General features: G+C 40.8%; 1 protein-coding gene across 1 annotated transcript in view; it reads left to right on the top strand.

Annotated features, from left to right (window-relative positions):
* The window catches only part of SBSPON (somatomedin B and thrombospondin type 1 domain containing), a 30152-nt gene extending 5737 nt beyond the window's left edge, over nt 1-24415 (top strand). The window contains exons 2-5 of the mRNA XM_077492875.1: nt 12557-12751; nt 14197-14287; nt 15989-16165; nt 20093-24415. Of these exons, the coding sequence (XP_077349001.1) occupies nt 12557-12751; nt 14197-14287; nt 15989-16165; nt 20093-20210 (581 nt within the window). The 3' untranslated portion in view covers nt 20211-24415. The remainder of the gene's footprint in view (nt 1-12556; nt 12752-14196; nt 14288-15988; nt 16166-20092) is intronic.
* The last annotated feature ends 1796 nt before the right edge of the window (nt 24416-26211 follow it).

The following is a 26211-nucleotide window of genomic DNA, read 5'->3' as shown; positions in this document are numbered from 1 at the left end:
GTGGGCCCAAGATATGTACTATGGCAAGAAAAGCTGCAATTCCACTTTGGTAGAAGTCTTTTGACCAGAGGCATATACTCATATGATCTCCCAAGTGTTAGTTCCTGGTGCTGTTTATTTTTATTGCAGAGCTCTCAGCACCTACAGCATGCAATAAATCCTGCAACTCACCTAACTGTTCTTATTTTTGTAGCTCCCCTCCTGTCTGGGGGTAAAAACATACTCCCACACAGGGAGAGGGCTATCATTACCCCACGGTGGATCCATGATAGAGATGACAAAGAAGGATGCCAATCAGTTCAGTCCTTTTTCTTCAGGTTTTTTTCCCTGGCTTACAAGGAGAGAGGGTACAGACTCTGCCACACTCCTCCTCCATTCACAGTGCAAAATGAGAACCACCGTTTATTGCAAAATAGGGACCTTCAGGCCAGGCAGTGGGTATTTTTTAAGCATCCTCCTTCCAAAGGAATACCAGTATCCTTTATGGGCACACTCCATCTGTCTACAGCAGGACATCTTTCCCTGGTTCTCCACGTTGAGTGCTGTACCCTCTTTGACCAGGCAGGGCAGTTTGAGGAATTCTGTGCTATGCCCAAACAGATCCCAGGCCTACAAAGCAAAAGCTCTTCTGCATACACACCACAACAAGCTATAGCCGGGGAGAGAGGGCTCACCAGACCACTCCCCAAACATTTATACATGTCTTTTCCCAGCATGCACTACCAGCCATGAACCTCCTAGTGGTTGTCAGAGTGGTTGTATATACACACTGATTTTTACTGTTGTGGGTTTAGTAACACCCTAACATTTAAGCAAAACTTGCAGTAAAAAGCACAATCTGCTTAGTATATTAGCATATTAGGTTTTCCCTATTGTAACCCCTTTTGGGAATTCCTGATGGCTATGTCCGCCCCACATGCTTTGGTTATATCCTCCTACATCACTGCAGAACATAATCATGAAGTACTGTAATGCCCCGTACACACGGTTGGATTTTCTGACGGAAAATGTTCGATGGAAGACTTTTGGCGGAAATTCTGATCGTGTGTAGGCTCCATCGGAATTTCTTATACACAAAATTTGAGATCTGGTTCTCAAATTTTCCGGCAACAAAATTGCGACACACAAAGTGCCACGCATACTCTGAATCAAGCAGAAGAGCAGCATTGGCTATTGAACTTAATTTTTCTCGGCTTGTTCTACGTGTTGTGCATTACTGCGTTCTTGACGTTTGGGATTTCCGACCAACTTTGTGTGACCGTGTGTATACAAGACAAGTTTGAACCAACATCCGTCGGAAAAAAAACATGGATTTTGTTGTTGGAAATCTGCGATCGTGTGTATACGGCATTAGTATTGGTAACGGACACAGAGGGGACACACTGGGGTGGATTTACTAAAGGCAAATAGACTATGCATTCTGAAAGTGCAGTTGCACTCACTTCCCCCATAGCTTAGTAAATGTGGAAAACTCTGCTGATTTTCATCATCCAATCATGTGCAAGCAAAATGTTTTCCTTGCACCTGATCGGGTATTCCTTATTCTTTACTAAGGAAAATGAGTGTAACTGTACTTGCAAGGTACACAGTATATTTGCCTTTAGTAAATCCACCACGTTATCTTACAAACTCCACCATGTCAGTTGGTAGTGATGATTGGTGCTCTTCTAGAGAAGACTTTTTTTATCCAATAGATGTGCGATTCAATCAAAACAATCAAATCCACAAACAAACAGCTATAACTTCTCTTTCGATCAATTTAGACTCAATTTTAATTGAATTCAATGAAAATTAGTTGATTGGCCAAGGTTAAATCCTAATGATTGTTTTACATCAGTCGGCAGTAGCACTGTGATATTTTGTTAATGAATTCATTAGTATTTCAATAAATCAGATCAGGGCGACTACTGGAAATCATGGGGCCACATACAGCCTGTCTGACAGAGCCCACTGTACACAGAGAACGGACCTAAAATACCTTATTGCGCGTGCACATTAATTTTGCAAGCCTCGGCTTACAGCAATTAAATAAAGGTTCCCTGGGCCGCATTCATTCAACAGCAGTGATAGAGAGGGGACTATTTACACATCTTCTGGACCAGGTGGAGTAATCCTCTGTGCCCAGGCTCCTGACAATGAAATTAAAGATTGATACAGAAAAAGAGATCGGAACTTGAATTTAATTGCCAAGAGCCTGTGGCACAGAGGATTACTCAGCCTGCTTCTGAAAACGAATAAATAATTACCTCTGCCCCCGGCCCCTGCTGCTGAATACGTTTTTTAAACACTGGGAGTCACAGCACCTAGGGCCAAAGGTATTTATAGCATCCCCTTTCTGTCTCTGGGGCCCCTGTGAAACCGATGGGCCCCAGTACAGGAGTACTGGCTCTAGCCTTTATCAGCACCCTGATATGAGATTACATGGTGGAAACAGAAATGTGACTTATAACTTATGATCATAAGTTACAATCTAAACTATCAATCGTGTGTCATATCGACCGAATAGGTTGTTGACTATAGATCGAAAATTCCTATTTGAAAAGATCAATCAAACATTTTCAATGTTTGTATGGCCACCAAAACACTTAATCTGTCCCCCTAAAGTAAACCTTTATTGATCTGGGTTGATGAATTTGTTCTGTGTACTCATCTTTTGCTGTACCAGGAGCAGCCATTCTGAACCTTCACATTTTTAAACTGATGGATACCTACACCGAGTTGTCACGACCAGTAACTACTACTCTCTGCAGTTAAAAATTACCCTTATTGTCCTATGCTGGTGAAATGTAAATCTATGCCCCTTTTTTGACAGCTAGAAGGCACCACAATGGGTGACTGTAAGCTGTCAGATTAGGCTGTCAATGACAGCTCCATTCTCCATCAATGATCCAGAACCAATCAGAGTGGTTCCCAAACATCCACTATAACATGTAAGCTGGAACATTATTAGGAAAAATAAAGTTGCAGTCTGCAAATGTGGCAGGACAGAATTATAAATCCTTTGGCAAGTAAAATAGCTCCCATATCTGCAGTTCAACTGTATATGTAGATGTTTAAATGGAGTTCAGCTTTTAATTAAAAAGTAAAATAGATATGCCAGCACAAATTTCATAGATATTTTTTGACATGAACACACCCATCATAAAATATAAATTCACTTTTTATTTATATGAATTCTGAATTTTAAAAAGTGTAACCACAATGAAATTCGGGGTACAAATTTCTTGGAGTACTTGACTTCAAAGCTCTAATGAACTGCAAAACAATTTGGAGCCTCAATTAATTTAAATTCTTAATCTAAGGCCGCGTACACACGGGCAGACTGTCCGCCCAACTAGGTTCGTCAAACAGTTTGACAAACAGTCCGTTCAAAATTAGCATGAACGGACTTGACCACACATGACGAACGAAAAGTCCGCTGAAAACTTGCGCGATGACGTGAACGGCACGTACGACGGGACGAGAGATTCGAAGTCCTATACACTGCAATGCAACCTTCGGCGTGGAAATCCTTTCTGAGCATGCGCGGAACTTAGTTTGACGAACAAGCCTACACATGAGCGGACTGTCCGCTCAAACCAAGTTTCAGCGGACAGTCTTACGGAAATTCCGAAAAACTTTGTTCATCAGACTGTCCGCTGAAACTGTCCGCTGAAGCCCACACACGAGCGGACTGTCCGCTGAAACACTGTTCAGCGGACAAAGTTGGACGAACAGTCCGCCCGTGTGTACGCGGCCTAAGGCTCTAGGGGAAAGAGAAAAGGTGGTGGGTGTTATTATTATTTTCTAATTAAATGTCCCGATAAACATATTAGAGAAGAATTTTTGGGAGTGGGTTTATGAGATGTTTTTGGCATATTTTTCTTCATAAAGCCTCAGGCGTCGCAGTGCTGTGTTACATTTAATAGATAACAGAGCATAAAAAAAAATAAAAAAATAGCAGATGATCAGCAGGCATGCAGTATTTCAGCATTTTAAAATATGTTTTCAGTTGCCTGCCTACAGTAAAGGCTTTAGAAAGACTTTCCAGTATCAAGAGGTGAATGATAAAAAGCTGCATAAAGTCCCATACACACTATCAGATTTTCTGCTGATTTTTGTCTTTAGATTTACCAAAACTATATAATATGAGGTCAAACCTTAGGCGTTTCAATTTGCATGCAATCAGGCAGACCCTCGCACTACATGGTTTTGGTAAAGCTGAAGACAAAAATCAGCAGAAAATCTGATAATGTGTATGGGGCTTAAGGTGCTTCTAGCCCCTCTGATTATCAGTTTGAAGTTAATACATACCAGACAACAAGCAACTCAGGAATTACTAAAGCTGCATTCACACCCTTGCGCTGTTCTTCTTTTAAAGCGCTTTTGTCAAGTGACAGCATAAGGCAGCCTATTCACTTGAATGGGATGCTCTACACGCAACAAACACTCCAAAGTAGCTCTTGCACCTTTTTTTTTTTTGACAGTGAGCCAAGCATGCTTTTGATTTTGCCACATTTTTCACATGACACACGCATGACTGCTACCTGCAGTTCCATTAATAAATAATGGCACCGCCAGCGCAATATATACGTTTTGGTACATTTTTCATGTGTTTCTGGAAACACAAGCAGAAACACACTTTTTCCCCACCTTCTTGAAATGCTTAGGTGTGAATGCAACCTAAATGACTGGCTCAGTCAACCTGCTGGGGCTATGGATTCTCTCTGGCCACCATGTCACATACATGGTAAGACTGTCCCCACATTTAACCCTTCTGGGGAAAGACCTGGGATAAAAATCTGCAGGTCACTGAGACTATAATCCCTAATACCCAAAGTTGATTTAATGACTGTCCCTACAGGCCCTTATGCCATGATATCCAAGACGTGGCTTAATTAATTTTTTTTTTTTCTGCGTCGATGCTTACCATAATTCCTAGACATTAGTAATCTAACATGGTGCCCCAGATTACAAAAAGGGTTGCCAAACTTTTCTTCTGATGAGGATGGAAAATCTGACATCTTATCACCATGACACTCAGGATAAGGCTTCAGTCACACTTGTGCGACTTGTCATGCAACTTTTGACATCAAAGTTGCAGCGACTTCATAATAGTTCATGCAATACTTTGGTCTGAATTTCATGCACCTTGACGACCATAGACTTCAATGTTAACTCTCAAAGGTTGCATGGATGTAGTACCTGAATGTTATACAATGCAACAATTGTGCAACAGGTGTCCATTATCACTGGTCAAAGCCAAAGTCGTATCCAAGTCACACCTATCCAAAGTTGCATCAAAAATGCAGCAAAGTTGCACTACAATGTCAGCGCAACTTTGCAGTTATACAAGTGTGAATGGAGCCTTAATACATTGCTCAATAGAGCTCATGGCTTATCTTTAAACAGGCATTTAAATCACTTGCCTCTAATTGACTCTGATGGGGTGGTGAAGTGCTCTGTGTTCCCCTCTCTGATTTGTAAAGCTTGCCTTGCATCATCATAACATACCGCCCCATGCACACCCTCTTTCCCAACCTCAATTATTTCCCTTAGTTTCTCTCCTTTCTCTCTTTGCTCCCTTGCCTCCTCTTTGTTTCTGACAGTGTATGGTTGCATTTAAAACCGCATTTTGGAGAACTATGGAGCACCATATATATATTGAATTATGACATGGTCAATTATATATACATATGAATCTGCCACTTAGTAAAGATAACTTGAACTACAACAGTCTACTTTCATGGTTAAGGTAACAAAATGCACATTCACAAATGTGTCCAAGACCAGACCTCCCAACAACATGCAGTTTCTATAATTATGACATTATTATAAAGTAATCAGATTGCTGAATTTCTGGATCTCTTCTAGACCACTGTTATTTTCAGATGGAGATTAAGGTGGGGAATAAGGGGAGTAAAAAAAATGCCTTTATTTAAATACAAGCCCTTTTGAAGCTGAACCTTTTAATTGTGAAACTGCAGTGGTTGTGCTTGTCCCCTTTGTTTGTCCCAGCAGTTCAAACATCTATTCTATTTTCTGGTTGGAGATGTGAGGTTTTGAGGGATGATCTGAGAGCTGGTATGTAACATAGCATGTGAATTCATTGCCATGTGCTTCTGCCAGGGCGCCACCCTGTGTTACAGGTCTATGGGATGGTTGTAGAATAAAGCACTGAAGAGAAAGGTGCCCCTCAGAAGTATCCAAATGCTACTGCAGATCCTTCTAGCAGGTTATGGTTGGGACCGGTGCAAACATTTAGGGAATGAACCAAGGCAATTTCCCCTTCAGGTGGATCTCTACCCATCAGAAGGAAAGCAGAGAGCTCACACTGTATGACCCAGCAGTGGGAGGACTGTAAAGTCTATGATCCTGTTCTTCTGTTAAGATTGAGATGGATATGTTACTTGCTTCTAAACCGTGGGATGTGTTTGCAGCCTGGTTCAGAGTAAAGACGGTCTCTTTCATGTAATTTGAATTTCTCAGTTTGAAGGGAGTGTAAACCACAAAGCCTCTTAGATATGTGATGGTACACATCAAGAACCTAGGGAAGGACTGTATATCTCCCACATATACCGTACAGCATTGCACAACCAGCTACTGTTTGGTTTTGACAGAGCTAGAAAATGACAAACAGAAAATCTTGGCAAAGGATTAGATAAAGTTTGATTGGAAGCTGTTGCAGGAATTTCAGCCTGACGAGATGAGAAGAATTTGCTCTGTTCTAAATCCACAAATTGTAAAGCAGTCAAAATAAGGTGGCGGCAGAATAGAGAGTGCCAGCAACAAAGGCGTTTGACTGTAGATTGTATCTCCAAAAGTTTTTAACATCCTCAATGTTACCCAGTGTAACAAGAGACTAGCTGATGGCTGAGCCTTGGAATGAACTATTTATGAAATTTACACTATGTACATTTCTCCCACTATCATATTTAAAAGAATATAGCGATATGCCTTTTATTTTTTTAAATGTTGTAGTTGCCTGTTAAAGGCACTATAAAAATGTTCTATTATAACATGTAGAAATGACTTTCTGCCACTGCTAATAAATTCAGTTGCTGATTCTGTAGCATTGCCACCCTGAGGAGCAGCTGGTTTGTTGAATTCCGCAGTCCTGCAGTGGTAACCTGCCCTTACCTAGACCTGAAAACTCACCAACACACCAGTAACAAAGAACACACCAGTAACAAAGCAAAGGGTTTTAATAGGGCCAGGACAAGCCCTACAACAAGAACAATGGAAACACAGATCTTATCACATTAAAGCCTAATACACAGTTTATCCAAAATTATCTGAAGGGACAAACACAAAAAAATGTTTTCGTACGATACTAGATTGTGCATTTTCTTTTAATCAGTACATTTTTTCATCTGAAAAAAATCATTACAATACAATACAATACAACACATTACATCACTTCTGAAGTTCCGAAGTTGTATTCTGTCGTACGAAAATTTTTGTAAGTTTAGCAACCTCTTCATTTTTGATACGAGACTAGCATGCAATACAATATGGACGATCAGTTGTCCGATATTCTCATGATGTATATGAGGCTTTAGGCTGACAAGTTGTAGAATACCAAAGTAATTAGTAGCACCTTAACACAAATAATTTTCCTCCCTTATACTGCTTGTGAAGAGCCTGGCCAGAACACACTAGGCTTAATAAAGGAACATTTTTATCAACTTTAATGGCAGCAATAGGAGAAGTAAATACCACTACATTGATGCAGAATGATAATAGCAAGTTGGCCTATATTTTAGTTTTTTTTTTTGTCCCTGACTTCACCACTGGCCAGTGAAAGAATAGGTATGGTGTGTGTTTGGATCATTAAAGAAACTAAAGTGACTGATGCCTAATGTTTCTCATTTACTAGCCATGGACTCAGCCTACCCTGCCACGGGGGGGTTGCTTCATTCAAAAAATCAGCCAATTCCAGCAACATGGCTGCTCCTCCGACTATATTGAGAACACTTCCTGGCACCAGTAAGCAGAGGAAAAAGTCTGCCCAGTTCTACAGTTTCTTTTCATTATTCCAAATGTGTCATTATGCCAAACTTTGTATACCGAACTGCTCCAGAAATCGCATTCCCTGCTTCTGTGATTAGCTCACTTTGTTGTTCTCTTATTACAATATTGGGACAGTAAGGGACACTAGTGTTCTCTCACTTGGCTCTGTCCTTTTTGTACCACATGACTAGGCCATAGATCTCCATAATGTTAGTCTGCTCCTGGTTGCTGTGTGAAATGGACTGCTAGCAAGTGAGCCCGAAAACCAGCCCTCTCACTACCGGAGGACCTATTATCTTACCAGGTACCACTCCTAACGACTGGTTGCTGTAGCTTGTTCCGTTGCTTGGTTATCCATAGCAACTACACCCTTCTTCTTATCTTTGCTGAGATAAACCTCTGTAGTAGTGTTACTTCGCACCCCATTGTTCAGTTACAGACCCAGGTTCTTTGGAATATGCCAGAACCAACATACAACCCTTTCAATAACTTCAGACAAGGCTTAGAATGGTTAAAATGGAATGTTAAACATTAGGCAATCATTTGAATAGTTCCCTAATCCTAACTAACATGAAGTAGTGGCCCAGGCATACCTCCATAAAGTGAGAGTCCATTAACATAGCTCCCAACTGTCCCTGATTTTTGAGGAACTGTCCCTGGTTTGAAATAAAGTCCCTCTGTACCTCTTTCCTCCTCATTTGTCCTTCATTTTGGTCTCATCTATATAGTTTACAAAATGGACTATTTATCTTCCAAAAAGTGTTAAACCTTTCATCCAATTTATAAATTGTTGCAGCCAGTGTCAATAAATAATAGTGGTAAAAAAAAAGCACTTGTGGGTTTAACCAATCTTTTTTTATGTATAATTGTCCTTTAAGGGGGTGTGGCAGGGGGTGTGTCCTATGCCTACATACTTTTGCTAAAAGGGTGTCCCTCGTTGCCACCTCCTCAAAATGTTGGGAGGTATGCATATACAGTGGGTATTGTCCATGACTTAGAAGCTATCCCTGGTTCCCGATGTCTCCTTCCAGTGTTCGCCAACCCATCAACAAACGACATTAACAGTGACTACACCTGATACTACTGCTACTACCCCCAATCTTAGCAGTCCTCCTATTTATATATCACAGGTGGGCCCAGCAAATTCAAAAGGCCCAGAAACTAGGCCAAAAGTGCTTTAAGCCTTCCACAGCCTGGGCCGGCTCCTAGAAACGAATTAAATGCATTTCAACCTTCCTACATGCCAACTCTGGAATGAGCGGTGTGAGGGGAGAGCAGTTGTTGTCCTAGGAGAAACTTGTTCGGTCACATGGAAACGCTGACATGAGTCTAGATATGTAGAGGGAAGAACTGGTGCTCTTTTTCTCGAATAAGATGACATGTCTAGACACCAACAAAGGTATTGGCATACTTACCAACAGTCCCATATTTTGCGTCCTGTATTTTGGTTCTACTCCTGCTGTCCCATGAATGCATAGACTTTAACAGGCTGAGGGCAGCATTGGTGGACACTGCACCTGTACCTTCTGGGCACACTGAAACACCAGGAGGATTGCACAGCAGCTAGACATCCCACGTGTGCAAGGAGCCTAATTCGTTAAACTGCTCTTGCCGTGATCTTATTTTGTAATTGATGTGTAAAATCTTGTTCTTTAAACTGTAACAGCAAAGACTTTCAATTCCCTCGTTTGCTCAAACATAATATGAACGAAACAGTTCCATGGCTCCAGCTGCTACCATCTAGTGGTGAAATACTGTATATAAATCTAATGATGTATAAAATTATATGATCAAAAATGCTTACACATAGGTGTAATAGGTGTACATAGGTGTAATGATACTTTAGACATAAAAGTCTTTGCTTAGGCATTAAAGAATAGGTAAACCCAACATTTCATATTCCTGAAAGGGCCTGCTTTACCCGTTACTTGTATGGAAAATTATTCTTTTTGTATTGCTTCCTTTGTGTGAAACTCCTGCTGTTCCTGCTGGTCCCTCTGCTTTCCTAATAAAAACTGACCACGCTAGGCATGGGTGCACATCATGGTCAGTGTTCTGGCTGTGCTAGGACCTAATCCAATGATCAGGCTTGTACTGATATCCCCCTTTCCTGCAACAGCCATTTTCTGGGAAGATCAATGTGCTGTTGCTTCTCCTCCCCCAGCTCTTTCGCAGCTGAGAACAGAGGGAATGTGATTACTTATAAAAAAAGGGGGAAAAAAGTATTTATAATGATTTTTATATGTATGCACAAATGTTTGCCTTATATTTTTTATAGCTTTGTTTAGGCAACCTGGCATTAATCTTTGCATTCATAAGTTCTTCTATTTGCATACTTCAAAAATTGTTTAGATAGAAAACCTTTATAGTGTAGGCAGGTTGAAATGTTCTAATGAGTTAGTGGCTGTTACATGAACAATTTTGAACCTGGTCTGAAGTGATTTAAAGGGGTGCATGTTGGTTCTGGTGTATCTGGAGATCCAGGGTCTGTAAACACTACAAGTTATGAAGTAACACCACTACAAAGTGTTAACTCGGCAAGACAAGGAAGAGGAGAGTAATTCATATGAGTAACCAAGTACAAGTTCAAGACACAAAGCAACCAGTCGTTAGGTCCTCCAGTAGTGAGGGGGCGATGTTCTGGCTCCCTCCCTAGCAGTCAATATTCAGTGGCAACCGGATCCAAACTCACATTATGGAGGTCTATGGCCTTGTCACGAGGTATGCAAAGAAAGTAGTTAATAGGTAGTTAATGCATTAGGTGCACCACTGGATCCCACTCTGTTACTGGAAGCAAAGTAACAAAGGTACGCTGGACTGGTGGAGTGGGCGCAGGCTCTGCATGTCCCTCCTAATGCACCTAAATCTACCAAGTTACAGTGTGTAGTGACATGGGACAGGACTTTTCAGAGGAACTCTGTATTTTATTACAGTACACAGTGAAAATTGTAGTTTTTGATAAAGGTCTGTCTAAGGACTCCATGTTAACGCCATCATTGTATCTACAGTAATTGTTTTCCACACTTGTCAACATATTATTGATTGTTAGAGACATAAATGGTACACTTTTTGTCGATCAATGAGCAATGCACATGTGCTGTACGTTTTTTTAAACTATTTACGATCGATTTCCATACTAACATTTAGAAAATCATACGATTACTCAACAAAATTCCAACATGACCGATCTTTCTTATGGCAGAAAACTTTGCATTTTGAGAATAAAAATGCACCCACTAACGTTTCTAAAGTCAGCTTATCTAATTCTTTTTCACACGATTTTCTATTTATGCATAGCCAGATTAACACTTAGCTTCAGGTAACCATTGTCATGTTCAGTTAGGTGTTTCAAAGCAGAAGGGATTCAACCACCCGATGCTGAACTGGACTAGAGTACTGCATTATGATAACGCACTCTTTTTTCTGCTTTTATAGTGCATACTTTGGGGGATTCTCCAAGGCCTGTCTTGCCCATTGCCACACAGCATCTTTTATTTCTTTGGTGTATTTAGGTGTCATTAATCACTTAGTGCCTGCGCTATAGCCGAAAGACGGCTACGGCGCGGGCCTTAATTGCAGAGAGAGCGTCAATAGACATCCTCCCATGCATGAATTGCCTGCACGCAGACTCAGCTGATCACGGATCGAAGTAAGGGGCTGATCCTGGCCCCTTACCACGTGATCCTCTATCAGCTAATGACAGCTGATCATGTGATGTAAACAGAAGGTCGTAATCGGCTGTTTTTCTCCTCACGCAACAAAAGGCTGATCACCGGCTGATGTCAAAGGGACATCAGTCCCAGAGAGGGAGTGCCATTTCTGCCTCATCTGTGCCCACCAGTACCGCCTGCCAGTGCCACCTATCAATGCCCATCAGTGCTGCCAATCAATGCCCATCAGTGCCCCCCTATCAGTGCTCTCTATCAGTGTCACCTACCGGTTCCCATCAGTGCCACCTATCAGTGCCCTTCAGTGTCACCTATCAATGCCCTTCGGTGATGTCCATCAGTGCCACCTCTCAGTGCCCATCAGTTCAGCCTATCAGTGCCCATCAGTGCAGCATATCAGTGCCCAGCTTACAAATGCCCTTCAGTGATGTCCATCTGTGCCACCTTTCAGTGCACAAAGTAAAGCTCTATTTGTGGGGAAAAAAATTATTAAAATTAAATTTGGGTAGAATTTTGCATGACCGCACAATTGTTAGTCAAATGTGACAGCGCGGAAAGCTGAAAATTGCTCTGGGCAGGAAGGGGGTTTAAGTGCCCAGTAATCACGTGGTTAAGTAAACTGATCTTGTTGGCACCCCACTATTACCCTTGGTGCATGCACATGAAAATCCCAGAAATGCGGTTGAAGGATTTTACATTAAACAATCTACTCAACAAATAAAAAAAACAGGTTCTCAATAAATTTTTAAACTTACCTGGGTAGTATACAATTGTAAGGTAGACACCTAGTACAAAAAAAGTAAAACTATCCCCAGTACAGTGCATTCCAATATAGTCATGAATGAGAATATACTAAATATGCAGCTTTGGTCTAATATATGTGTTTACTTTACCAGCTCTTGCATGCGTTGTTGGTGAATGGAGTCATTGGAGTGGCTGTGCAAATCAATGTACCCCAACATACAGAGTGCGCAGGCGTGATGTTCTACAGGAGGCAGAGAATGGCGGAGAGCCCTGTCCACATCTGGAGGAGAAGGCTGGGTGTCTTGAATATTTCACACACCAAGGCATTGAGTGTGGACATTTACATGGTACGATACAAAATAATAGAAGCTGTAGCGTTTACTCTAAAGGCTCAGACTTAGGATATAGCTTAGACATGTGTGATTTGTTTTGTTACTAATCAAAATTCGGACAAAAATTTCACTATTCAAAAATTCAGATGCATCACAATCACAATAGAAACTAATTTCAATGAATACAAAATAAATTATAATGAAACAACAAATTAATTTGTATTCATTTATTTCATTCAGATGACATGATGTGATAGCTTGGGCCTTTTCTTAATGTTTGAAGCTTTTGAAATAACGTAACAACATAACAAATGATCCGAATTGATTCTTTATATTGCATCAACATTTTTCATTATTATGAAAAATGCACGACATATGAAATAAATACATATTGCAATAAATACAGTATATTATTTTTATTATCATAATTATTATACAGGATTTATATAGCACCAAAGACTTGCCCAGCACTTTACAACATGAGGTATAAAAGTGAAATAAAATGATGATTCCCACTTCCAAAATAATGCAACAGCATAACGAATCTCTAATATAGACATACTGTGCATCAGAAAGAAGGTATATAGTTATCAGAGACTATATAAACTCTACAAAATTTAGTACATTTCCAATTAGATTTCTAAATACAAAATAAGGACCACCAAACCTGTACAAAATTGAAAGAAAAGAATAGTAGCATTCAGATAGTCTCTGTATTAGGGCACATGTTTGAGATTAGAAGGCAGTAAAATTACATATGGTAATTTTGATTATGAGATTAATGGCCATTAAGGCAAGCCATAGACGGGGCACAAAAGGAATTTGCTAAATTCCCCCAATCAACACAGACAGTGCTGACAGGGGAATTGGCAATTGTCTTCTCCTAGCAGGGAAGTGGGGGAAGCTGTCCCTGCCGGGAGAAGACAGCGATTATCGCTAGCAGCTATAGCAGCCGCTAGCAATAATTGCAAGAAAATCCAGCAGGCTGGTTGTACCCAAGCTGATCGATCAACTTCCAGTTGAACCGGCCGAGATTTGAACCATGTATGGCCAGTCTAAGAGATGAGAAAGAGGGAAATCTTTTAACACAAAGTATATAGGCAAAAGACTATAAAGCATTAATAAACAAAACATATTGGTTAAATTGATACGTGCATTTTTACTGCTACTTTTGCAGTATTTATAACACAAGGATAACGTCGCAAAAACATTTTCCATGACATCCTGTGATTTCATATCTGCAGTTCTGTCTTTCAAGATTATTTTCACCCATACAAAGCAATCTGTAACAGAGGACACTGTTTCACATTGGTTTCCATAGTTAGGTGGTTGACTTATAACAAAGAAATCATTGGCATAAAAAGCTCTTGTGTGACACAGTCAGTGTACAGAATGTGTATGTGTGATCCACTTACAGGTTTGCGTTGGCTCATATCATATATATGTTTCTCTATTTCCAGTGCCTGCTTTTATTACGACTTTTGAGTACAACAAAGCCAGAAGGAAGCGTGCATTGTCTCCAGACTGGGCTTCCCATACAGAAGATCCTGGGTATTCATTTAATCAAATATTGTGAACTATTACAGTAGGGTTGCTGATGTAGGTACAGGGGCCAGGGGCCGATCTCAGAAGTATTTAGGCATCTGATGTTATCATGAATGAATGACTTTCTGTTTGTAGGCTGACACTCAGCTTCCAGACGCTAGCACTGTCCATGAATGAATAAATAAAAATTAAATATCGAGAGTAGTGCCATAGAGAGGTGATGCACACGAATATTTTAGCACTTATTCCTAGTTTTTCACGGAGCACAGAACAAAAGCCCTCTGTGACGATTTCCACGACACTGATACAGGATATTTCGCAATGGGGGAGGGGGGGTATTTATAGAAGAAATACCAACAGTTGTTTGGGACTGAGGCCCTTTAAAATGGCATGCACCAAATTCAAAAATCTCTACTAATCGTTTTGGTAACTTTACTGACACATGCAGTAGATTCAGATAGTTCTTAAGAGCGACCCTTTTACAAAGTGATGCTATAATGCACCGCATTAAAAAAATAATTACAAAATATGAAAAAAACTCTATTTTGGGATTTTAATAAAATCCTTTTATTTTACATATATAGTAGAAAAAAATGATTATATCAATAAATATATAGACATACAAATATTTAAAATAACATTGCTTCTTGAAGAATTTTATATAATTGATACAGCCTACTACATTATTCAGTAACCACTGATGTGTAAATGTGGCACTGAGTAGCAGATTACCGCTACTCAGCTCCACTTGGCCAACTGGGCATTCGAGGTTATCTTGGTATATTGAAAATAAAAAATAAAAAATTAAGACCAGGAACCTGATAAATATTGAATGAATGAGGGTACCACCATGAATATTGGCAGGGTGTGTACATTAGATAAACTTCCACAAAAACGAAAAGAGAAATAATGATGGTTATCTTGGTATGTTTGCATCTCAAGGGAGCCTTATTGATGTTCTCTGTGGTAAAATACCTTCTTCATGCACCCACGGCTCTGACAGTGGTCCCCTTCCTGTCATCGTGTATATAAACATGCAAGTAGTGAACCTGAGCATATATATTGTACTTATGCATCACTCTGTAAAAAAAAAAGAATAATAATAATCTTTGGCTGGTCAGCCTGTCGGCATATTTGCCTCTTTTGTCTAATGGAAACTTAACAATAAAGTTTACATACAGTAGATAGTAGTATAGCAGATAGAAGACCAAGCAAGCAGACTGTCTTGACTGCAGGCAAAACTAGTATTTGGCAAATAACTTTGAATACCGCTGGTAACATCTCACTGAGGTGCTTACCTACAAAATGTCAAGTTCTTTCTGCAGAATTATTGCTAATGAGGGAGCAGCAACATGGTGACATCTCCCTGGTTAAGAAAATTAGAAATTGGCACCATAGGAGAGGGTCAGTGGACTTTTAGCAATTTGGTAGCTGGTGAGTGGTTACCAGTGGCATAATCACTTTAGTCTTAGGCACCTTCATCAAATTCTTTAGAATGGCTGAGGGCTAAGAGGTGGGATTACTTTAAAGATGGATATTGGAATGCTTAGTAAAATAGTAAAAGATCATCCCTTCAATGGTTGTATATTGTGGTTCCTAAGTGTACTTAGTTATATATCTAGGATTGGGCAAATTTTATAGCTCTGTTTGTGTCTTACATGGTTTACATGTGGTAAATGATGGTTATCTTCCAATAATTATCAACAGATATTGTGTGGAGTTCAAGATTGAATCCTTATCTCCAGCTTGTCTAACAGAGGACCGTCCACATGCCCGTTGGATGCTCTACCTACGGGAAGGGTACACAGTATGTGTTGCTTGTCAGCACCCTGCAATGCATATTAGAAGTCATCGATGCTATGGTGATGGCAGTGATGCCAATGAGTGAGTAAATTCCCCCTTCATGTTGGAAGTAGCAATAATCTATGTGTAACATAAAATATGTAAAACTTTCATATCAATCCTAAAGACATAAATACGTATATTAAATAATAAAACATTCAAGTTATTGGAAAAACTTCGCTTTTTTTTGAAGGACTCAAGTTAATACATGTGTTTATTGCTTAGTGAATGCATATTGACTGGCCAATCCATAATATTATATATATATATATATATATATATATATATATATATATATATATATATATATACACATATAGTAATATTGGGGGTTGTTTAACTCAAGTGTAGCACCCGCTAGCGAGACCAATCCACACCAGAAACTCAATTTCAGGGCTTTTTGACCCACTTTTATTAAAAAAGGAAAAGAAAAATGTCCATCAATAATTCCCACGCAGGGGTTTCAATTTCAAAGCAGTAGTAAACGAAAAATACCAAGCCATCTGGCTTTATTTGGGCTTTACCCTTCAGCCCTCTTGGCCATATAACAGAGATCACGGACTGTACCTCTTTTAATCTCCCTTACTGCTCATCCCACAGCTTTGGGCCTTCTGACTACACCATGCAGACATGCATGCTTCTCCCTTGCTTGCCTGGACTCCTCGGGAGGGTGGAGCCCAGAACCATGGTCAGGTGTCTAGAAATAGACCAACACACACCTGACCAGTCAGTGTGCTGGTGAATCCCAAAATCTGGACCCAGGATTGGGGATTTCATCCCACCCAGATCACTACGAAATCCCCGGGCTCCAGATCCCAAAACAGAATTTAGTAAATAATGAGGAAACTGAAAAGTCAGTTTCCTCCCAATGTTGCAAGCTCCCTGGAGCCCCTCAACCCACCTGGTTATAAATGCTGTGTCCGTACACTAGTGGGGTACCACACTACCACAATATATATATATATATATATATATATATATATATATATATATATATATATATACACAATTAGTCAGCCTAAGGGTGAAATTGTGAATTTGTTAAGTGCAAAAATGCCTTTTCCACTAGAAGATCTAAATACTGCTCAAGGTGACTAGGCACTCCTTGCTTACATAGGTCCATTTAGTATTAGCCACATATTGCTCATTAAACTAGGCTCTACTTTTACCATTGGATATTGTTGTAAGCCTTTTTATGTTTTCAAACAATGCTTTTAGATTTTCTGTTTGTGATACATTTGTAGCTAGATAGCTATATACAAGGGCCTGTTTGCATTGCCCACATGCTAAACACTTTGCGCAGGCAGCTGTCAGTTTTCAGCGAGGAGATGGTTTACTTATTTAAACTTTATTTAAAGTGCACAAAAGTGACACAACATTCATGTCTCTGCACAGCAGCGTGGTGACATGTTGTGAATATCTGTGCGCTGCAGTAGAATGCCGCATGTCTACATTTTTGAACAGCTCACTACACTGGGCTGCATTGCCCAGTGCAGTGTTTTCTATGTGCCCTAGTGGTGACTGCTGTTTATCCAGTGTGGAAAAAAGCCAGTCACTGTGTGAATGTGCCCCATCTAGTAACCATAATGCAGTATTGTTCTGAAACACCTCAATCAAAAAAAAAAAAAATGCCCGCCAGATGAAGCTGATGATCACAGGCAATAACATATTATAAACAATACGGCCATCATACATTGTGAACTTGCTTAACCACTTAAGCCCCGGACCAATTTGCCGGCAAAGGACCAGGCCCCTTTTTGCGATTTGGCCATGCGTCGCTTTAACTGACAATTGCGCGGTCATGCGACGTGGCTCCCAAACAAAATTGGTGTCTTTTTTTCCCCGAAAATAGAGCTTTGTTTTGGTGGTATTTGATCACCTCTGCGGTTTTTATTTTTTGCGCTATAAACAAAAATAGAGCGACAATTTTGAAATAAATTCAATATTTTTAACTTTTTGCTATAATAAATATCCCAAAAAATATATAAAAATTTTTTCCCTCAGTTTAGGCCGATATGTAATCTTCTACATATTTTTGGTAAAAAAAGCGCAATTAGCGATTATTGATTGGTTTGCGCAAAAGTTATAGCGCTTACAAAATAGGGGATAGTTTTATAGCATTTTTATTAATATTTTTTTTTTACTAGTAATGGTGGTGATCAGCGATTTTTATTGTGACTGCGACATTATGGCGGACACATGACACATTTTTGGGACCATTGTCATTTATACAGAAATCAGTGCTATTTAAAGTGGAAGTAAACCCATCGATTTAAACAGTTAAAAAAAAAAGGCATGCCAGGAATGCTAACTGCACATTGGCTGTGCTCTCAGCCAAACTATCAAACCATCCAATGGCTGGTGTCATAACGAATCACATGTGCAGCACCATAGCAGTTGAAGATTAAACAGAGGCAAAGATGGCAGCTTCCTTGGCTGAAAACGATAGGGGAGTTTACTTCCACTTTAAATGCATGGATTCCTGTGTAAATGACACTGGCAGTGAAGGAGTTAACCACTAGGGGGTGGGGAGGGGTTATGTGTGATGAGTGTGTATTTTTTTTACTGTTGGGGGCGTGGCTTGGCATGTGATGTCACTTATCGTCTTTCCCTATAACAGGGAACAGACGATCGGTGACAGCCACACTAGGAAGCACGGGGATAGGTTTGTTTGCACAGACCTTTCCTCGTTCTTCAGCTCTGTGACCCGATCGCGGAACACCAGCGGCGATCGGGTCTGCGGGTCCCGCTGCCATGGTCACGGAGCACAGGACCGGGTTGCGAGAATGCGACCGGCGGCGAACGAGCGACCCACGGCTGGGCACTTAAAGAGCCACATACAGGTATGTGATTGTGCCCAGCCGTGCCATTCTGACGACGTATATCGGTGTGAGGTGGTCCTTAAGTGGTTAAAACATCAGAATGGTTTATTTTTCACACTCTTTGAGAAAGGGCTTATCATTAATGTATCAGATGTTACCCCTGATGTTGTTTATTAAACAAGAGAAGTTGCTGCTTTTTGGAATGTTATGATTCATGGCCTTGCCACTCTGGGCACATGAGGTTAATCTGCAGCAGCATCTTAAGGGTGTTAGCGGACACATGTCTGCTGACATCTGTCGCTCCGCTCTATAGATGGTCCAATCGAATCTGCCTGAAAAACTGACAGGCAGACCCGATTGGTCTGTCAGTGTGAAAGGGGCCTTATGGTGTACTACATACTGATTATCTTCCCCATGAGTAAGCTCTGGTGGATGAGGTGAAATACGTTGTTGGGGTATAGCCTGATGGGGTTCCAGGTTAAAACTGCCATTCACTATCACACAGCAGGCTTTGCCCCAGCCAGTAATTACAGAGGTGGGTACAGGTCTTCTTTCCCATAGAGCCTGAGCCGCTCACACACATATCCTTGGTTCATGCTGATTATCTTACTGTACCAAAAATATTAAGCTCTTAAGTTAGTTTGAGGTGATCATAATGGATTTCCCTTCCATGTTTTTTTTGTGCCCTCCTCCTCCCCCCCCATCGCCATTCAGAGTGTAGGAAACAGGCTGTGAAGCTACAGAGCTTCACTTCCTGTTTCCCTTAGTAAGGATGCCAGTGCCTGCACCTGGAGCCGAAGTACGGGTCGGCTTTGGGTGCCGACATTGCGAGCTCAACCCAGACAGGTAAGTGCCCTTATATTAAAAGGCATCAGCTACAGTATTTGTATTTATTTTTCACCCAGCCTGGAACTCTGCTTTAAGTTACATCATGATATCTTGCTAAGTTAGTATGATTGTGGAACCTATAAGCAATTCCACTTACCCAATGTCTTTGGTATCTTAATGTTAGGAATAAAAAAGAAAATGAGGGTTAAGGCATTTTTTAAAATCGTTTTGTTATTATATATTGTTTTTTATTATTATATAATTATTATTTTAAAAAAATGTTTGCTCCACTGACCTATCTTTTGATGTTTATTTTCAGGAATCAGATTCTTCACTGGCAAGCTGTGGGCAATGCCAGGTGTTATGGGTCCTGGAGAAAAGTAAGACAAGCTGACAAGTGCTCATGCCCCATGGTGCACAGCTTTATATTTACGTAACAGAGGACTTGTAGCCCTACCTGCATTTTTTATGAATATTCTAAACAAATAAAATGCAAAAATAAAATAAATAAATAATGTTCGCTACTGGTAAAAGCACTAACAGTCAAAAAACGTATATATAGTGCTCAGAAGTCACAATGCGCAAGATACTACCACTGGTCATAATTTCAGCTATGGAATTTTCACAAGCAGTGGCACAGATATAAGACCTTCTTTAGATAATTAACAAACATTTGAGTTATGTGTGATTGATAGTTAGATCCAGCAAATGAAAGTTGCCACGATCAGTCACAGAAATCTTGCAGGAAGATGGAAAATGTATGTTAAACATTCAAATCTGAACTAGATCATGGCTTTCACAACTGCTATTAGACGACCTTTACTGTAAATGACAAAAGATCTGTCCGTCTGTAACCAATGTAGAATAGAACTGTGACCAGACTAACAAATTTGAACTACTTACCTACAGTATGCTTGGCAAGCAATTAAAGCCCAACTCCAGGAACAAAAGCAAAAAAAAAAATGAACCCTTGCCGTGGTGTCCCCCATATTGCAGGGGCTAAATGCTTGTTAAATCTGGGGGTTGAGGAATTGGCTGTATAACTTACCTTTGTCCTTGCTCCAGCAGGCTCTCGAGATGAGTGCAATCACTCTCCCCACAGCCTCCTTTATGAGTTGTTCCTGGTCACACTCCCGCCTCCACCGTGTACAATATAGGGTTAATAGCCCTGCACTGTACGTGATGATGCAGAGGCTCTATCCACAGATCTGAGAGGAGAGCACCAGAGCCATCAGGGTGTCAGATAAGTAACAGAGCCTTGTCTGCAATCACCTAGATTTAAAATAATATTAAACTGTCAGTTTTTTAAAGCATCCGATTTAATCACCTAATGAGTGTGCAACTTCTTTATTTTTTAATCCTTGCCTATGTTCCTCTATTTATACTGGTGTCGTAACCGCTGCCTCAGGGTTCCTTTTTCAGGGTGGCTCTTTTCTCTTGCAGTATTATATGGAGCTACTCTTGCATGCAGGGACTAGAGTTGTGTCTGAATACACTATGTGCATCAATAGAAAAACACAGCCCCATAGCCTATGGATGGCAAGGCCCTACCCTGCTCATCCCCCTTCACTTCTAGAAGCTAATGGACTGTCTCAAGACTGCAGTGTCCATTGTTAATTCTTTACTGCGCATAAAAAGTTCAGGGAGGCAGCACTGAAAGTCGTAAACTCCTGGGTGAGAATTTTAATTGGGGATTTTTTTTTTGGCTTTAGGGCCGTTTCACACTGCTGCGAATGCGGGAACCCTGCAAATCGACCAAGGGTTCCCGCTTTGCATGTCTCCCGGCGATGGGGGTGTTAAAAGTTTATGACACCCCCAAATAAGCTCACATATCGCAGTGCGATCTGCAAACTCAGACAGGAATTGGAGCACATGGGTGCGGTCACCCATGCGCTCCAATTCTGCTGCGGACCAAAAAACGGTCCTGTGCGAGTTTGATCTGAATGCAATGCAAATTCAGCCATACCATCTGTATGGCTGAAATTGCATTGCACAGAGTTCGCATGTGATTTGCACTGCAAGTGAATCACATCTGATCTCGGACATTGCACCAGTGGGAACCTGCCCTTAATAAGCTTTAAATAAAAGACATTACTTATCTCAGTTGCAGGCACTGTGGAGCAATTCATCCTCAAATTTCACAAAACATCAAGTGAAGTCCTAGAAATCTGTAATCTGCATAAGGCTGGGTTCACACTGATACTACATGACAGTCATAGGACTATCATCCTACTATGCTCTGCGACATCAGTCCTACATCGGTCCTGCATCCATCTGACTTGAATGAACAGGATACTACTTTGATCTGACTTTGAGATAGTACATCTTATCCTTTGACCAATCAAAACAATCCCAGTGTGACATAATATCCTTTTACTGCTGCTGTAATCACCATGTCGGATGTCCCAAGTCGGATGGTTAGGACAAGGATCCTACTTTGATCCGACTTCAATGATATTCAATGGGCTGAACTAGGACCAAAGTCAGTTTAGACGGCTCTCATAGGGAAACATTGATTTTTCACACGTCATGCGACATGAGCTCCCAATGTCGGAGTGTTTGTCGTACAAGTGTGAACCTGGCCTTAAGTTCTTTCCTTGCTCCCTGTACACCTGTTGTATTTGCATTACAGATTGGAAGGCTGGCAGGCTACCAACTCACTGTTGACAGGGGGAACAAAGCCATCTCCTGAGGGAAAATGTTAGGCCTCTTTCATACGGGACGGATCCATGATGATCCACTCAGTGAACATCTGCTTGCTCAGTGGGGATCGCAGGAAGATGACAGATCTGTCTCTGCACACTGTGCAGGGATGGACCTGTCAGAGCGCCGCTCTCCCCTATGGGAGATTGGATGGCGACAGAACCGCAGAGTCCGTCGTCACCCGATCCAATTCCGCAGATGGATGGCAAAGTAGGTTTTTCCTCCGTCACACTTTTTCGGATCGGAGCGGGTCAGATGTCAGCGGACATGTCATCACTGACATCTGACGATCCATAGAGGTCTATGAAGCATCTGTTCAGGTCCGCCTAAAAAACTGACAGGCGGACCTGAACGAATCATTCGCGTGAAAGAGGCCTTAGTGAAAGTATTCTCAGAACTTTGAGGATGAAGAACTTCATGGTAAGGAAATGAGAAATTAATCACTAATGCCTCAGCTCCTCTAAATTCCATTTCTCCTAGCAGGAGAAAAACTGCTTAAAATAAGTAGTAATAGTCACGTATTGCATAGCCGTTATGTGCTTGTTAATGCATCCTATTTCCCAGAATATCCTAGAAAGCAGAATGCATTAACTGGCAAACACGCATAAACGCATCTAGTGTTTAGGTGCATTCTGCTGGTTTTTTTTATGCCCAAACACTCCTCTTCTAATGTGCTTGTAGACACCTATGTGTGCATGGACACATAGGCTAACATAGGCAAACGGAGAAAGAAAAAAAAATGCTGAACACTTAAAAAACGTGTGCATGAGGCCTAATATTTTTCATAACATAGCACAAATGAATCTTTTTAGCATGACTGTAAATAGCTTGTTTAACAGTTTTCATTATATCTAATGTGATGAAAACAAAGCAATTATTACATGGGTAATTTTATATAATGCTACTAAAGTCTTTTTAGCAGTCTCTTTATTAGCAACATGCTACAATAAATGTGTTGCAAATGAAGTGACCAAAAATGGTTGAGTCACAGTATCGTAAACTTTAAATCCCAAATCCGGGCAAATGTTTTTTTCCATGCATTGGGGCTGTGCCTGCACCGTATGAGTTACCTGCTTGTTTTGGTCTAGGGCAGTGATGGCGAACCTTGGCACCCCAGATGTTTTGGAACTACATTTCCCATGATGCTCGTGCACTCAGCAGTGTAGTTGAGCATCATGGGAAATGTAGTTTCAAATCATCTGGGGTGCCAAGGTTCGCCATCACTGGTCTAGGGGTTCGGAGAGCCAAGATATACCCACCTAATCTTCCAAGCGCAGGACTGGTTTCTTGGGTTCCTGGCTCCCTGTGGTCTAGTGGTCTTGTGGGTGTTTCTGACGTAGTCACGCCAATAGACCGACTCTGGACACAAAGACATCAGGAACAGTCAGCCCCATGTCCTGAAGGTTCGAAGTATAGGCGCTGTGTTCACCGCTAGACAAAACAAGCAGCTAACCCATGCAGAGCCCCATTGCATGGGAACAAAATGTGCCTGGAGCTGGGCTTTAAAGAGCCAATGAACTTTAGGCTTTACAGAGGAAGACATGAACATATGTTGGTATGAATTATTTTTTTTTATAGTGGCAGGACAACAGAGCACCTGGCTGGAAATAAATGGAAACCACACAAAAAATAAAAATAAAAAAATGATACAAACTTCATAAGGATAGTGTCTCTGGTAGGAACTGAACTAAGGATCCCAAGCTCTCACTAAGACATAATGGACAGGATTTTTTAAACAGAGATATTCTCAATATACTGACACATTCTTTCTACATAGTAAATAACCCTTCTACATTCCTGTTTGGAATTAAAAAAACTGTTACTTTTGTTCAACATTTACTAAGGAATACACCACTATATACTGTATAAGGTTTTGTTATCACAAACTTTACTGTTTAAATGTTAAAGAAAGAATGTAATAAAATATTTTATGTAATAATTGAGTATTTTTAAAAATCTTTCTACATGTTGGAAGCCTCAAGTTTTCAGAATACCACTAAAACAGTTTTCATTATAAAATATATTATATATGATATTGGTGATCATAAGGCTGTAAGTATTATTGCTAACTAAACTGTCCAGTATTCTCTGCTTCTCCTCCTGAAAGTTCAAAGCTGGAGGTCTTCTAGGCCCTAGCTATTAGGTCAAGTACAGTAAAACCTTGGTTTGAGAGTAACCTAGTTTGAGAGCGTTTTGCAAGACAAGCAATTTTTTAAATAATTTTTGACTTGATATATAAGCGATGTCTTGATATAAGAGTAGCATCATGTCACAACCGAGTATATAAGAGAAGAGAGGCGCCTCTAAGTGTAGCAATATGGTTACATTTAATGAAGGTACAACATTTAGCAACTCACATGGCTGATGATTAAAACATTCACATCCAAGTATGAAGGCATCCGGGGTAAAGCTCTCCACATAGACCATCCTCCTCCCCGCCATCGATGTCGTCCCTTCCACACTGTACTCCATGAGCACTTCAAACCTCACTTTTTGATCGCTCTACTGCAGGGTAGTCTTCCCAGTCATGATTGCAGACTGACAGTGGTAAGAGCCGGCGGTGCGGGGGGTGGTCTATGTGGACTGCTTTACTCCAGATGCCTGTACCATGTGCCTTTTTTTAAACCAACAATATGAGTTACTACATGTTGTACCTTCATTAAATGTAACCACATTGCTACACTTCAAGGTGCCTCTCTTCTCTTTTATCATCGGTAGCTACTGCTGGATTTTGCTTTGAATAGCTAAGGCCCAGCAGACCCCCAGATGATGATGAAGGCAGACCCTCTTACTGTTCCAATCCAAACACCCTTTGACAAGAAGACAGAGATTGTAGAGAAAAACAAAGCACGTCTACTGGTGGTTGTTAAAGGGTCTAAAGGGAGGAGTAGGTGTAGTTCAACAGTGAACAGTGAGACAAGGTAAAGACAACAGCTAAGGTCAGCAGCAGGTGAGCAGTGCACTGCCAATTAGCAGTGCCAGGTCAGCAGGCAGAGACTCAATCAGGAACAGGCCAGGTAAGTAATCTGCATATAGTAGAGTACTAGAAGGCTAAAAAAGAATTGTTGCTGATAAAACAAGCAAGGGCCAGTACAGAAACAGATAAGCAGAATTTGCAGATAGTAAAAGGGTAAACCCTTCTCGCTGCAGTTATCTGCCGTGCTGATTGGTACACCGCCAGATGTGGGCGGTGGATGACTGTCTGTACACTTTTAGGCTCTGTACACAGCACCGGAGGCTGTGTAGCAGCACAGGCTGGAAATGGACAGCTGCCACTGGTGAGCACAATCAACTACCCCTGCCAACCAATGAGAGTTCTGTAATGGACGTAAGAAGAGACTGCAGCAGGGACCAAAGGAGCGGGAAGGGTGTTTGGAATTCATCTTTAATTTCTTGTTTTTTTAATGTAACGGTGAAAATACCTTTTACATACCTAGCCAGGTTGGTAACAGGAATCAGTCAGGATGCAGGGATTGCAGGTCATAGGAATACTGCTGAAGACCATTCAGCACTGGACTGGCAGTGCTCAACTTAAAAAGCCTGTTTGGGGCCACTGTGAGCACTAAATGTGCATGCATACCTGCGCCCATGCTGTGAGATACATGCAGAAAACTGCACTTGACTGCACAGAGGTGCAGATGCGCAACCTTGATTCTGGGTTTCCAGACTGGAATGATCCCACCTCACTACAAGATTTCCATGGGTTTTTGTAGAGATTACAGATGAAAAGTGTGG

This window comes from Lithobates pipiens, unplaced genomic scaffold, assembly GCF_037356315.1.
Source record: "Lithobates pipiens isolate NorthernLeopardFrog02 unplaced genomic scaffold, aLitPip1_a1.2 Scaffold_19, whole genome shotgun sequence".
Classification (NCBI taxonomy): Eukaryota; Metazoa; Chordata; class Amphibia; order Anura; family Ranidae; genus Lithobates; species Lithobates pipiens.
The sequence above is the reverse complement of the archived record's forward strand: the minus strand, read 5'-3'. Positions and strand labels throughout refer to the sequence as shown.